Source organism: Miniopterus schreibersii, assembly GCF_964146895.1.
Source record: "Miniopterus schreibersii genome assembly, chromosome: 2".
Classification (NCBI taxonomy): Eukaryota; Metazoa; Chordata; class Mammalia; order Chiroptera; family Miniopteridae; genus Miniopterus; species Miniopterus schreibersii.
In genome coordinates this window covers 162,421,269-162,435,576 of record NC_138102.1, presented here as the reverse complement: position 1 = coordinate 162,435,576, position 14,308 = coordinate 162,421,269, and the positions used below count along the sequence as shown (strand labels likewise).

At 42.6% G+C, this 14,308-nt stretch overlaps 1 protein-coding gene across 1 annotated transcript in view; it reads left to right on the top strand.

Annotated features, from left to right (window-relative positions):
• The first annotated feature begins 5,785 nt into the window (after positions 1-5,785).
• The window catches only part of DERA (deoxyribose-phosphate aldolase), an 83,087-nt gene continuing 74,564 nt past the window's right edge, over positions 5,786-14,308 (top strand). Inside the window, exon 1 of the mRNA XM_081129746.1 lies at positions 5,786-5,906. Coding sequence (XP_080985872.1) covers positions 5,879-5,906 — 28 coding nt within the window. The 5' untranslated portion in view covers positions 5,786-5,878. The remainder of the gene's footprint in view (positions 5,907-14,308) is intronic.

Sequence of the window (14,308 nt, the reverse complement as noted above, 5' to 3'; positions counted from 1 at the left end):
CCTTGGCTGGAGCTGAACCTGGGACCTTTCAGGCCACGGGTCAGTGCTCTCACCACTGGGCCAAACCGGCTGGGACTGGCTTAGAATCTATTAATGAAGTCGTTTTGAGTTAAGTGTGTAAGTTGAAGAATTTCAGGTCATGAAGCTCTGTCATATGCCTTATACTCATGTAACTGGAATGTTCATGCTTGTCATATCTCTGGTTGATGTGTTAGATAAGCTGTGAAGTTCTTAGGCTTTTAGCACAGTTTAAGGTACTGGTTTCCCAATTAAGTCATTTTTAGGTTTCAGCTTTTGCTAGAATAATAGGGTTGCTTATACTTACTAGCTACTTTTGTTTAAACAACAAAGGGTATGTTTTTAGGGATTTTACTACTTTAACTCTTAAGGGTAACCTCTTTTTTCTTTATAGCCTTGTGTATACTGAGTATACAGACCACCTAGCAGGACATGGGAATAACCAGTTTTTGGTATCATTTGTGTGTTGATTTTCTGTTGCTGCTGTTACAGATTACTGCTGCTGTTACAGATTACTACAAATTTGTAGCTTAAAACAACACAGATTTATCTATCTTAAAGAGGTCACAAGTCCGAAATGAGTGTCACTAGGCTAAAATTAAGGTGCTGACAGGGTTGCATTCTTCTGGAGACGGGAAAATCTGTTTCCTTAACTTTTCCAACTTTTAGAGGCCACCAGCATTCCTTGGCTGATGGTTCTTCCCTCTGTCTTCAAAGCCAAGAAACCAGGATTGAGTTTGGTCCATCAGTTCTCTTATGTGTTTTTCCCATCAGTAAATAAAGTTCAACAGGTTCTTATTAATGACTACAAAATAGTAAAGATGTACCATAATTTATATTACCTTACATGCTACATTTTTAATAGTTTAAATTTTATTAATTTAGCCTACCTTCTCTTTGAGGCTAAGGTGGGGCTGGGGAAAGGGATGCCCTTTTTCAGAAAGCAGCAATAACAAAACGGGGAATTGAAAATGCAGATCAAGGGAAAGTATGTCTTTAGTAGGTACCATATGTTTTACACCTGGATATTTTAAAACAAAAAGTGATTCTTAATGTGCCACCAATTACATTACATGTTGTTCCCTTACACTGTTTGGGATTCCTAAGAAAGAATTACTGGAACCAAGAACATTTTCAGGAGGCTTGGCTTTCTTATCTAAAGGAATGCACAATTTTCAGTGTGACATAGTGTCACCTAGATCAATGGTACTTTAAAATCAGTAGAGTTCCTGGAGAAACAAATGAGACATCTAATTTACCTGTGGAAACAAGGTCGAAGTATGCAGCTGATAGCTAATGAGTAATATTTTATAGGTTGAATCACTTTATTACTGAGAGAAAGGAACTTGGTCTAGTGGGAAATATCTGATTTTAGTTTACAGACTGCACACATGACGGTAGTCCCATAATATAATAGAAATGAAAAATTCTTATCGCCTCCTGATGTCTCTGTCTTATGTGTTGTAATATATGTATTAGCACGTTTGTGGTGATGCTGGTGTAACCAAACCTGCAGAGCCAGTCGTATAATTATAGCACATACAATTATGTACAATACATAGTACTTGATGATAATAAACTATGTTAACTGGTTTATGTATGTATTATGCTTTCTATCATTTTTTAGTGTATTCTTTCTACTTAAAAGAAAATTTGCTGTAAAACTGCCACGTAACCCCGGCAGCAGGCTTATCTCATGTTCACCGCATCTCTTGATTGCATCATTTTCTCTTGTGCTAGATTTAATCTTGTGTTTTATAAGCTTAGTGTAGCCGAAGTGCACAGTGCTTATAAAGTCCACAGCAGTGAACAGTAATGTCCTTTGCATTCACTCCTCACTCACTCACCCAGAGCAATTTCCAGTGCTGCAGGCTGTATTCATGGTAAGTGCCCTACACGGGTACCACTTTAACTTCTATCCCAGATTTTTACTGTATCTTTTCTATGTTTAGATAAGTTTAGTTGCACAAATACTTAACCATTGTGTTACAATTATCTACAGTGTTCAGTACAGTAACATGCCATGCAGGTTTGTAGCCTAGGAGCAATAGGCTAGCCCATATAGCCTGGGAGTGTAGAGGTAGGCTATACCATCCAGGTTTGTAAGAGCACTCTGATGTTCACACAATGATGAAATCACCTAACTGCATTTCGTGGAACATACCCCTGTTGCTAAGTGGCGCATGACTGTATATGGGTAACCTGATTTCATAGGGATTTAATGGTTTGTCTAATGAATTTGTCTTCAGAGAGAGAGTGGGGATAGTGTGTGGTCTATAGGGTTAAATTGCCTGGGATCTTACCATCTAGACTTACAGACTAATCTTTCTGAGACTCAACTTTATCTGTAAAAGGAGACGATAGTTCTCACACATAGATGTTTTTTGGGGAAATAAGTAATTGATGTAAAGGGCTTACCTCATGGGAATTTTAGCTAATATCATATATTTATTCTTTCAGTAATTCCCTAATTTTGGGATGTGCTGGACCAATAGATTAGAAAAACTGGGAGGTGGGCAAGATAGAATGGTCTGCTTCGAATATTGTCAAGTGAAGCTATTAAAAAAGAAAAAATTCCCACCACAATCTTCATTAAAAAAGGACATTTTAAAATCCAAGTTGTATAAAAGGACGTAGTCTCAGAATAAAGAGCTGTGCTTTAAATTGAATAAATTTAGCTTCATAAAAGACTCGATATAATTCTTATTTTTCTTATTTCACTGTGAAGTAGGAATTAGATGGTCTGTAAGTCTCCCTCCAGTTGTGAAATAATTCAATTATAATATTCATACTCCTCCCTAGTCCTTTCTGCTTCTATCCCCAACTAATTTAGAAATACTGGTTTATAATCCATAGTGTAAGTGGATTGACTAAGAGGAATGACAACTATGCCTGGCTGGGCGTGGCTCAGGGGTTGAGCATCGACCTAGGATCCAGGCCATCAGGGTTCGATTCCCATTCAGGGCACATGCCCGGGTTGTGGGCTCGATCAGTGACTCTCTCCCTCTCCTTTCCTCTCTCTGAAATCAATAAAGATATATTAAAAAAAAAAAAAAGGAATGACTACTCTGAGAAATCATAGACCATTCAAATGAAATGGGGGAAATATTTTCAACAATAAAAATAAATTAAAAAAAGAAATTGAATTGGAATGGCCACTATAAGAAAATAGCACACTAATATGCAACCATTTATCTAACAAATATTCACAGCCAAGTACTGTACTGGATGCTAGGCTTATGACAAACCAAGCAAATAAATAGTGCATGGCCTTTGGGACTTTACTCCTGTCTCCCAGGCCAGGTAGGTTCTTCAGGCTTCAAGATAAATATGACACATTCCTGGGGCTTTAATTTTAATTGAAGAAGGAGTGGGGATGGCAAGACATATAAAAGTTTTTTTGAAAATTTTGACAAAAGTTTTATTGAAAATATCCACAAAAAGGAATCATATGCAAAATCATGGATTGAAAGGATAAAATAAAGACAGTTTTACTCTTGTAAGTGCCAGTTTGGGCTATAGTTCCAGATTGTCATGCATCGTTCGCTCTCCTCTGAGTCTAGGTTGATGATTCTTTACACTTAGCTTGCATAAATAGCATTTGAGGGAACTTGTTAAAAACAGATTCCAGGGCCCTAGACATTCTGATTCAACAGGCTGTTGTGAAGCCTAGAATTGACTTTAGAAAAAAATTCTTGGGGGATTGCAATGTGGTAGCGGTCTATAGATCTTTCTTCGAGAGGCCTTGCCTTAGGGGTTCTTCGGAAGATTCCGAAGGCAATAAATTTAAAAGGGTAACTCAAAGTGAACCTTGGCAACATTTCTCCATTAAAGAAACTTTTTTTTTTTTTGGCATTCTATTATCTCTCTGAATGCTGCCAATTTAGCATACTTTCAAAGTATAGAGATTAATTCCAGATTAGTCTGTACAACAGGTCAGTTTTAGAAAACAGTCCTGAGACATTCTTGTCAGATATATTGCTAAAATGTTTGCTGTAGGAGGCTGCCCTGATTCTGGTTTCTCAGCTAAGTTGGAAATCTCACAGCTTTTTATTTTGTTTTAATAAATTTACATTATACATGAATATATAATGAATGGTTTGGAATTTGGCTTAGAGTTGTATCTTCCCCTAAAAATAGAATTCTGTTTGTTGTCTTTGTATGTTTTAAGGATGTCAGTGTTCTCCATTGGAGGACCACCAGGAACACACCTGTAGGTGGATAAATTTGGGTTCATTGACTTATTACAACAAGGGAGAATGCTCACCATGGGGAACTGAGGTGTCTCAACAAGAGTAAGAAGTGACCTGGGATTTGGGCTTGTGTTTGGTGATTTGGGGAAGGTTCAAGGAAGTGGGCCATTGCTCCGGATTGGATGGCTGGCAGGAAGGGGTGATAATTCTGACAAGGCATCTTGATTCTTACCTACAACACAAGAAGAATGAGATGATGCGAACACTGATGGGTAAAGATGTGAGAGTCACTTATATTAGCCAGGACAGGAAGAGGCTGTCGGGTTGTTTTTGTGATTTGGGCAATGTTCATATTTTTTTCCTGTGTTCAGACATGACGATGGTGGCCTTGTTTTTGTTGATTCATCATGGTCACAATGGCCTTGGCTGATGTTGGTGTTCTGTGACATTGTTTATGTTTAACTGGAGAGCGTGGTGATGTAGCTGTGCCAGGCCAGTTCCAGGCTTTTAGGGCCTGCTTTTCTCTTAGGGTTAAAGTAAAAATAAAGGGAAAATGTAATTATATGTATGAATAGAATCTAGGCACATCCAAAATCGTCGCAATAGTTATGTGTTGACAAGGCTGAGAGCTCAGTGTAGGGGAATAAGACTGGGCTTACCTTTCCTATTTAGTCCCCAAATTGCCCTGTGAATCTGATAACATTAAGTTTACATTTGCTGAACACCTACTGTGTGCCTTGATGTGTCCCAGGTGCTTTACACATATACAACTTTACAGGCAAGTATATTTTGACCATCCCCATTTTTCAGACAATAACATTCCTAGAACCACCTAGTTAAGTGGAATTGCTGGTATATTAAGGGGTTCTATACATTCTGAGCCTACTCAGTTTCCAGGACACCAGGATGCCTCTCTCTTCAGATCTCTGGTGTCTGTAGGTATAGCAGCAGAGCTACAATACATACTTGGCAGGACTGTCCCGAGGCGCAAATGCTAGCAGACATCTGAAAGCACTCAGAGCGGTAACTGGTTCATGGCAGACAAGCCGGAGCGAAGTTTTCTTCCAGGAGTCCGCTCGATGGAGTCCAGGGGAATCGGCTAGCAGCTTATATTAAGCGACTTCAGACCATTTTAATCTTCTGGTCATGAAAGTCAGACTGAAAAAAATCTTAGTGTCACAGATTCAGCATTTAGAGCTCCAAGAAGTTGCCAAGGTCATTTCTTAGAGATGAGGACAACGGAGCTCGGCCAGGCGTGCGATGTGCCGGGTGGCCCGGTACCGGAGCAGGGCTGAGCAAGCAGGGCTGCGCACTCCCGGGCCCCTTTATTCTTCAGGCCGCAGTGCTGCCCCCCACCCCCACCCCCACCCCCCGGTATGCAATCTCGCGGTTAAAAGTTTCTAAACGTCCTTGTTCCTCGCGGTCGGCAACTTCGGCGTTTCCAAACGGGAGCTGGCGCGGGAGTCGCGCACGCCGTGGAGAAGGCCCGGCGGGGCCGCAGGATCCCCCGGCGGAGCCCAGCCCGGGTCCCGACCGCGCGGCCCGGAGCCCGGCTCCGCCCCCAGGGCGCAGGGCGGGGCGCGCGCGGCGGGCGCGGGGCGGCCGGGAAGGAGGAAGCGGCGCGAGGGGAGCCCGGCGCACAGCCGGCGAGCGCGGCGGCCCGCACCATGGCGCGCAACCCGGGCGCGGAGCTCGGTAAGCGGCCCTCCCCCGCCTCCCCCGCGCGCCCCCCGCGCGCCCCCCGCGCGCCCCCCGCGCGCCCCCCGCGCGCCCCCCGCGCGCCCCCCGCGCGCCGCCGCCGCCGGGGCCCTGGTCCCCCGCGGGTGCTCGGGGGCCGGGAAGCGGCGGCGCCGGGCGCACCGCGAGGCCGAGCGGGGAGCCTGACGCTTGGCACGGCCCGCGGGCCGGACAGCCTAGCCTTCCCTAAGCGGAAGGCGTAGGACGGGGTTCGACTCGCACCCAACCGCGTACTCGTTCGCCTTCTAGCCCCTTGATGGCACAGCGCAGCACCCCGAACCCCAAACCAACCAGTGGAAAACCTTCCCTGCCCGCCTTTAATAGACTCCCCGCGTGACCCGGCGCTGGGCTCCCACAGCTCGTGTTAACACCGCTGTGTCCCCGAAGTGGCCCTGCTGCTGGAAGAGTTGTCAGGCCCCTGGGCTGTGTAGCTTAGGGAAAATCGCGTATGATTTTAGAGGTACGAAGATTTGTAAAAGTGCCCAGTGGATTATTTCACCATTTTTACAAAACTCATTGCTATTATTAAATTTTACTGGCAAGAGAACTTAGTTATGATTTCCAAAAAGTGTGGAAAAATTTGTAATTCAAATGTAGCCAGGCCATGATGGGCCAAAGGTTAAGGAGCTCGGTGTAAGCTTTATAGCTTGCATATCTATCGTGGATCTTCGACTGAGCTGTGTGACTTTGGGCACAGGACTTCACCACTCAGTGCTTAAGTTTCTTAATCTGTAAAATGTTTGGAGATTAAATGAGAGGATGTGAAGTGTGGTACATTGTGGATACCTAGTAAGCGTTAATAAATAATAGTAGTATGTAAAAAGTTCTCTTTTTAGGGGCTCAGAAAATTAGCTGTTAGTTATGTATATAACACATACAAGTACTTTTTTTCTTGCTTTAAAAGTATCTGTTCTAATTAAACAGTCTAGAGGTGGCCCAGAACTTTTGTTGAATGGTAAGAAAGAGCATGTTTTCACAGTTCATTTCCTCACCAAATTTACTCCCTTTTAGTCACTGCCTTTTAGGGGATTATGTTTTAAATGCTAGTTCTATCTCTGAAATGTGGACTTTAGTAATAAAGGAATATTCCCTAGATTGGAAGATCCTGAAAAATGGTGCATGGGGGATAGGGATGGGGTACGGGTCTTACTTGGTATCTTCAGGGATGACTGTGTGACTTTGTACCCATAGAAGATGCACCATTAGTTTCCCTAAACTTAGTTTATTGTTTTTTTCAAGAAATAAAGTTAAACAATTTTTCTTTATTTAAATTGAGATATAATTGACATGTAACATTTTTGCTTTTTTAATTTGCAAGAATTAGAATCACTTCCGTTCATTCTTTTTTTAAAATATGTTTTTATTGATGTTAGAGAGAGGAAGGGAGAGGGAGAGAGATAGAAACATCAGTGAGACAGAAACATCATCCATTGGCTGCCTCCTGCATGCCACCTACTGGCATGTGCCCTGACCCCTGATGGGGAATAGAACCAGCGACCTCTTGGTGCATGGGTTGCTTTTCAACCACTGAGCCACAGTGGCAGGGCCACTTCCATTCATTTGTTGAAAAGAAACAGTATAGACAAAAACAGTTGCTATGTAGAAATACAGTAAATTTGGTTTTTATGCAGTGATTTAAATAGTCATAATTTTGTCTTTTAAAATAAATATTGTAACTTTTTAGAAGAAATTAACTTTTACTCTTTTCCTTATTACAAGAGGAATTCATTTTATTGTAAAAATTTTAGAAAATACAATTAGCAGAACAAACTAAAGTTATTACTAATACAATCCTGGTTATTTATATTTTAATATATATACTTCTAGTTAATAGACTTTAAAAAAAAATAGGTTCATTTGAGACTGACCCTCATGATAAAACCCTTCAGGAAAATGTTCTTTTAGCCTAGCATTTGCATATGTGAAAGAAAGAACAACCGCTCTAACTTTAATGTTAACTTTTATGTCAGTATTTAGTGATGAGTGCTATCTGCTTAAAATATTTTCTACTTAAAATGTTAATTTATGATTTTCTCCCATTCAAACATAAACCTTAGAAAACTTTTTTCTTTGGGCAGTGTTTGCCCAATGTGGGTAGGTGACAGCTGTGTCCCTGTAGAGAGAAAGCTTGACTAGTTTGGAGTCAGAAGGAAAAAAACCTAAATCTGATCCTCCTATTGAGTAACCCATGGCTCTGGCCAAGCTACTTGATTTCTTTGAACTAGATAGCGATTTTCAAAGTGTGGTCCCTGGACCAGCAGCATTGACGTTATTGGGGAGCTTATTAAAAATGCAAATTCTCAGACTCTACTGAGGTCTTAATGAATCAGAAGCTCCTGGGTTGGAGCCCGGCATTCTGAGTTTTAACAAGTGTTCTGGGTGGTTCTGAAACACACCCATATGATCCCTGTGGCTCTGTGGAGCGCTTCTGGGCCTATGTATTCTATTACAATGGACTGACGTTCTCTTTGTTCTCCTAGATGCCTCTGAAGTTTTGCCTAATATGTAGGGGCAGCATGGATAGTGATATTTCTTCTGTTCACTAATGTACCCCAGGCATCTAGAGTAGTGTCTGGCACAGAGAAGGCCCTCAGACATATCTGGTGAATGAATTTCAAACTACTGTATTTGCTTGGGAGAGTTGAGCCATCCACCTGGGCCCCTATGCATGGACAGGTGTTGTAAAGTGCTGCACCCTTTCTCTCTTTTCTGAATATCATTGAAATTCAACTTTGTTCCTTCTGTCTTTAAAGATATTTCAGGGGCTTAAGAAGGATATTGATAGTGTGGCTTCCTTTCAAATGTGATTTTCTTTGGAGGCATCTGGAAATGGGTATGTTGTATTAGGTGACTTCTAAAGATCACCCTGCTCTAATCTATATTTGTATACCTATAAGCTCTTGTGTAGAAAAGAACACTTTCAAGGATATCTGAAAACAACAGGAAAAAAGTAATTGAAGACTGGTTTTTAATTGGGAGATCTAGATGGGGATAGACAATTCTATGGATTTCCTGTATTATGTTAACAAGAGATTGTTTTAGGCATATATCTACAAATTGAAATAATCAGAGATTATGATTACTAGGAATATAAAGACTGTTTTGCTCTGTAAAGACACTTTCCAAGTCAGCACGAATAGAAAGGGCAACTTACTTGTTTCAAACAGATAAAGTAGGTCAGCTTTGGCTTGTTGCCAAACCGAGAACCATGATGAGATTTTTGTATTTTGGGAAGCACATTATTCATTCAACAAGTAGTTATTGAGTATCAGTTGTGTACTGTGTGTTACTACCCTGGGCTCTGGGGATAGAAGATGGACAAGGATAGTCCCTGCTTTGAAGGAGCTAGGCCTGGTTCAGGAGCTGGGCATCAAGCCAGAGCTACAATGAAAATAATGGCAAATATGATATGTAGTTATTTTCCATTTTTGTCTGTTTAAGAAGTTGGATGGCTCTGTTTGGGGGTAGAACTTTGAAACTGTTTGGGTATCTTGTTACTCTGCAAACTTTCAATTTATTTATGTTTGTTTATAGTAGTATGTATTTGAGGTTTCCTGTTTCCCAATGTTTCAGATTTTGCTAATGGGAGCCCCTCCAGCCTGGCTTTCTCTCTCTCTCTCTCTCTCTCTCCCTCCCCCCCTCTCCCCCCCCCTCTCCCCCCCCTCCCTCTCTCTCTCTCTCTCTCCCTCTCTCTCCATACTCCATTATTTTTAAAGTACTTCCTTATTTTATGGCTTAACAGATATTCCAGGCTTATTTTATACTTTTCCCTGTCCTAGCACTGGAGTCAGCTGTTTCTTCAAGGAGCATTTCTTTCAGTGGATAATGGTGTTTAGAAGCCAAGATCTGGGCAGTAGGTATGCTCTGTTCCCAAGCCTCTCACTTGGCAAAGCTGGAGAATGTATGCACTACACACACACACACACACACTCACACTCTTCTGTATTTATCTACTTATCATCTGTCTCTGTCTCTGTATAGTGAAAACCATGAGTTCACAGTGAAACCTCCAGTTCCAGTCCAACACAACAGGGTTTACTCCATTTTTCTTGCATAGTTGAAACTTCACATGCTGGGCGGTGCGTACCCCGCCCCCAGGAGACACTCCTCTCGGCTTCCCTGGCTCTGCCCCCCTGAGCTGGGCGCCGTCCTCCTGCTGGGCTCCGGCCCCCTGCAGCAGCCGCTGCCCACTGATACCCCACAGTCTGTGGCAGCCCGTGTGGGGCCGCCCTCCCTGTAGGTGGCTTCCTTGTCATGCTTGCCTTCACTTCCGATATTTGGCTGCCCCTTTGTGCAGATACCTTCCGTGTTATGATTGGACTCTGGGCTACCCCGTGTTTGAGTGCCCCCCTCACTTGTTTAGGCTCCCATGCCCCACTATGGGCCAGGGGGCTCCCCCTCTCAGCCTGGCTCAAATGTCTACCTTGCTCACATCCCCCTACCCTCACACCCCATTTAGAACAATTGTTCAGGGGGTGGGAGGGGACTAGAATAAAAATTTAAGTTTCTTTTTATATATTTAACATTTGTACAAAAAAAATTAAACTTAAGTGGCGTGCCCACTGTTTCTGGCACTTGTTACTTGTTGCTCACGCTAATGGCTGAGGTGCCAAAGTGAGCGTGACCTGGTCTCTGCTCTCCTGGAGCTCACAGTCAGCTGAGGGACAGTCATCAAACCATTCCAGTAAGATCACGGTGACCACAGAGGACCGGTCAGGTTGGAGAGAGGAACTCAGAGTCCAGGCAGGTTTTCTGGGAAAGGATATTTTTGACAGGGCGTAGTTTCTGCAAAGGAACTGAGCAAAACCAGCTGACGTTTCATTAATTGTGGGAACCCCATTTTCAGATTTCTATTGGAATCCTCTCATTTTGCTGTCATGACAAAGAGTAATATTTTAGTAAAGAAGAAAAATCATATTCCATGTATGAAATACATACACGGAGTCAGCACAATGATTATGTACATTTTTAGGTTTTAAATTGGGTATCCTTCTATAACACCCACTTCGATTTTAACCTGAGAAGTCTTTTGCCGTTTGCGTATAAGCATGACTGATGAGGCTGTGTTTTATTATTCTGGTACTGTTGAGGTAAATAGAAAAAAACTACAAAGTAATAATTTGGGATTGTTGTATAATTGAATAATTGAAAGACCTCCATGGTGCCTGCTGAGTTAAAAAAGCATTTTTTTTTTTTTTTTTTAAAGTACCTAAGCCCTGTGGATTTTAATTGTTAGGAAGGCAGGCGAACTTCAAGCGCTCATTTAAAACGGGGTGCCTGCGCCAGGAAAGAAAGACTCGTAAATGAGACAGCAGATGGAGCCCTTGAGGACGCGCTGGGAGCGTGTCACTAGAAATTGTTTAAGTGGAGAGCTCCGGCCCTTTTAAAACACTGGCTGTCACTTGAGGATTGGGTCACCTTGAAATGTGTTCATCTTTGAGTTAAAGGCATAAAAAGGCACTTTGAAACTTCCAGCGCGCTTTGGTGTGTGTGGCGCGCGGAGGTACCTCCCCTCGCCCGCCGCCCGTGCCCTGGAAACCAAAGCGGCGCGGGAGGATCCAGGTTTCATCTCCGCCCCGCCAAACCGCACAGGTTTTTCCCAGTGTCGAGCGCTCTGGCTGCAACTTCTGACTCTCTTTGTACAGTCAGGGCTTCCTCCCTGAAGCAAAGCCTCCGAGGAGAGCAGCCTCTGGTAATCACTTCCCCCAAAGGTGCCGCTGCCCGGGTGCTTTGCCTCCTTGGGAATGTGGGTAATAATGTCAATAATAATGTCAAGATTGCGGTACTTTCAAGTCTGGTGAAAGTAGCCAAATTGGTGATGAAACGAGACTTGACTTGGGGCGGTGAACACACAGTACAATATGCAGATGATGTATTATAGAATTGTACCCCTGAAACATATAACTTTATTAACCAGTGTCACCCCAATAAATTCAATTAAAAAAAGAAAATTTTTTTTAACAAATGTAGCCAAATTAACTGCTCTTGTAATCCATATTGAGATAAGCTTTTCTTCTGGACACACTGGTCACACTCCTTCCCCCGTGGCCTCAAGATAAGGGGGTGTCCATGTGCGTGTGTGTTTGAAAATGTCATCTGTCTTTAGTGGGAAGTAAGGATTGACTTGGTGAGGACAGTGCTGTGAGGAATGATGAACAGGTTCACCCAGGTAAAAATCCTCACAAGACTGGGACTGGAGATAGCTGTTATGTTCTGTTAAAATCGTATGTCAAATAGATGAATGAAGTGAATATGTTTTTCACTCTGAAGACTGTATGTGCAGCATTCTGGAAATAACTTAGGTTTGGAATCAGACCTGTTTGAATCTTAGCTCTGACACTTGCTGTGTGACCTTGGATAAGTAATTTAATCTCTCTGAGCTTCAGTTTTCTCATCTGTAAAAAGGCCTACAGCCTATGTGACAGAATTAGTGTCAATATTCAGTGAAAATATAGGTAAATCACCCTCAATGTGATGAGTGACCAATGAATGGTAGCCATTATTCCAGTAATATTCCTAAAATACTACTTTCATTATTTCAACTCCTCCGGGAAGGCTCTCTCTGTCTGCTCTGTTGGATGGTTCACCACTCCTCTCCTCAGGTCCTTCTCTTGTGGTGCCTACTGACTTCTGCCTTGTGTTTGAATGTTGCGGTGATGCTTTATTAATAAGCCCCGTGAGCCCTGGCCAGTGTGGCTCAGTTGATTGGGCTTCGTCCTGTGCACTGAAAGGTTGCTGGTTCCATTCCTGGTCCAGGGCACCTGCCCGGTTGCGGGCTCCATCCCCTGTAAGGGACATGCAGGAAATAGCTGGTGGATGTTACACTCTCACATCGATATTCCTCTCTTTCCCTCTCCCTTCCTCTCTCTCTCAAAATCAATAAACTATTTAAAAAAAAGCTGCTTGAGGGTAGGATCTGTGTTTGTTAGGTTCCTGTATCCCTCATATCACTTAGAACAGTACTTTCCCTGACGTAAGTGTTATCAGTGTTTGTTAAAGGAATGAATAAAGAAACATCACTGCCATTTCTAGGAACTTACAATGGCTTTTTATTGCCTGGGGCACTGAACCCAGACACTTCCCACTCTCTCTGTCTTGGAGGATCGGGGGTCATTTGGTCCCATTCCTGTTACCGCCTCCCCAGCCTGGCAGGCAGCTTGGTCTTTGCCAGTGTTGCTCCCGTTTGGACACCTATTGACACTGTTCTCTTTGCCTATGGGAAGCGATCTTTAGCCTTGAAGGTCAAGCTAAATTCACTTTCACGAAAACTCTTATTCCTTTTGTTTACTGTATGTCTTTTAACTCTTAAATATTTTGATTTTTTTCTAAGTGTTCTTCTCACCATTTTGACCACATGGTGCTTAACACCAAGGACAATAACTAGTATATAAGAGGCATACCTATCTGTGAACTTTGGAGAATGAATTAATGTGGAGGTTTTACTCTTTTAAATATGGAAAAAAAAAAAAAAAAGGCTAAAGCTTATGCCACCTGGGATGAGCTCTTCCTAAAATTAAGTATCTTTAAAAATTGTTTTTGTCTAATTATAAAGGTAACGTGTAGTCATTATAGAAAGTTTTGAAGGTGCATAAATATAGAGAAGGAAACTGAAATTGCTCAGCATTGTCCCATGGAGAAATAGATCTCCAGAGCCTCACCCTGTCTGATGTAGAGTGCACTGGGTAGAATTTAATTGTTTTGGTGACTTGGAGGATCATCGTTCCAGGCATGTAGTTCCTTGTAAGTGCTCAATATTGTAAGTACTTGGTAATTATTACCGTGTAGTATGAAAGGTGTAAATGGACTCCTGAGGCTTTTAGAGCCTCTTTGCTCTAATCAAGTGGCTGGGCTGCTCTGCTTTTTTGGTTCACTGAGTGTGTTTTAATACGTTTCTTGGTTCCTCTCCTGCGATCGGGCTGTAACTCTCCTTCTGTAGAGATTCCCACCTTCTGATTTGCTGTTTCCAGTATACACTAGGCTAGAAACAGGAGAACCGAGGTCACTAGAATTATGACTAAACTAAGAACAGGCGAGTTAGAAGTGGGGGTTCCAGCTGCCTTCCACAGTTGGGGTCTGCAAGAGGATTAAGCCTTCCTGCCCCAGGGAATCTTTTAGAAACAATGGACCGTTTTCTCTCTGATGCATCTAGAAGGGTCCTCCTTCCATCGGGAGGAATGAGAAAACAGTCATTCATATCATTTTTTAAAAATTCTCTGGTTCAGGTGAGGAACCCTGGTTGAGAAAGGCTGCTGGGACTTCTGATGAGTCAGGTGCACAAAGCCATCTGTGGGCTCTGAATCTCTATAGGCCAGTGCCCTTTTCTTTACTTCTTTGGTTCTTGGCAACATGTGAGAAAGGTA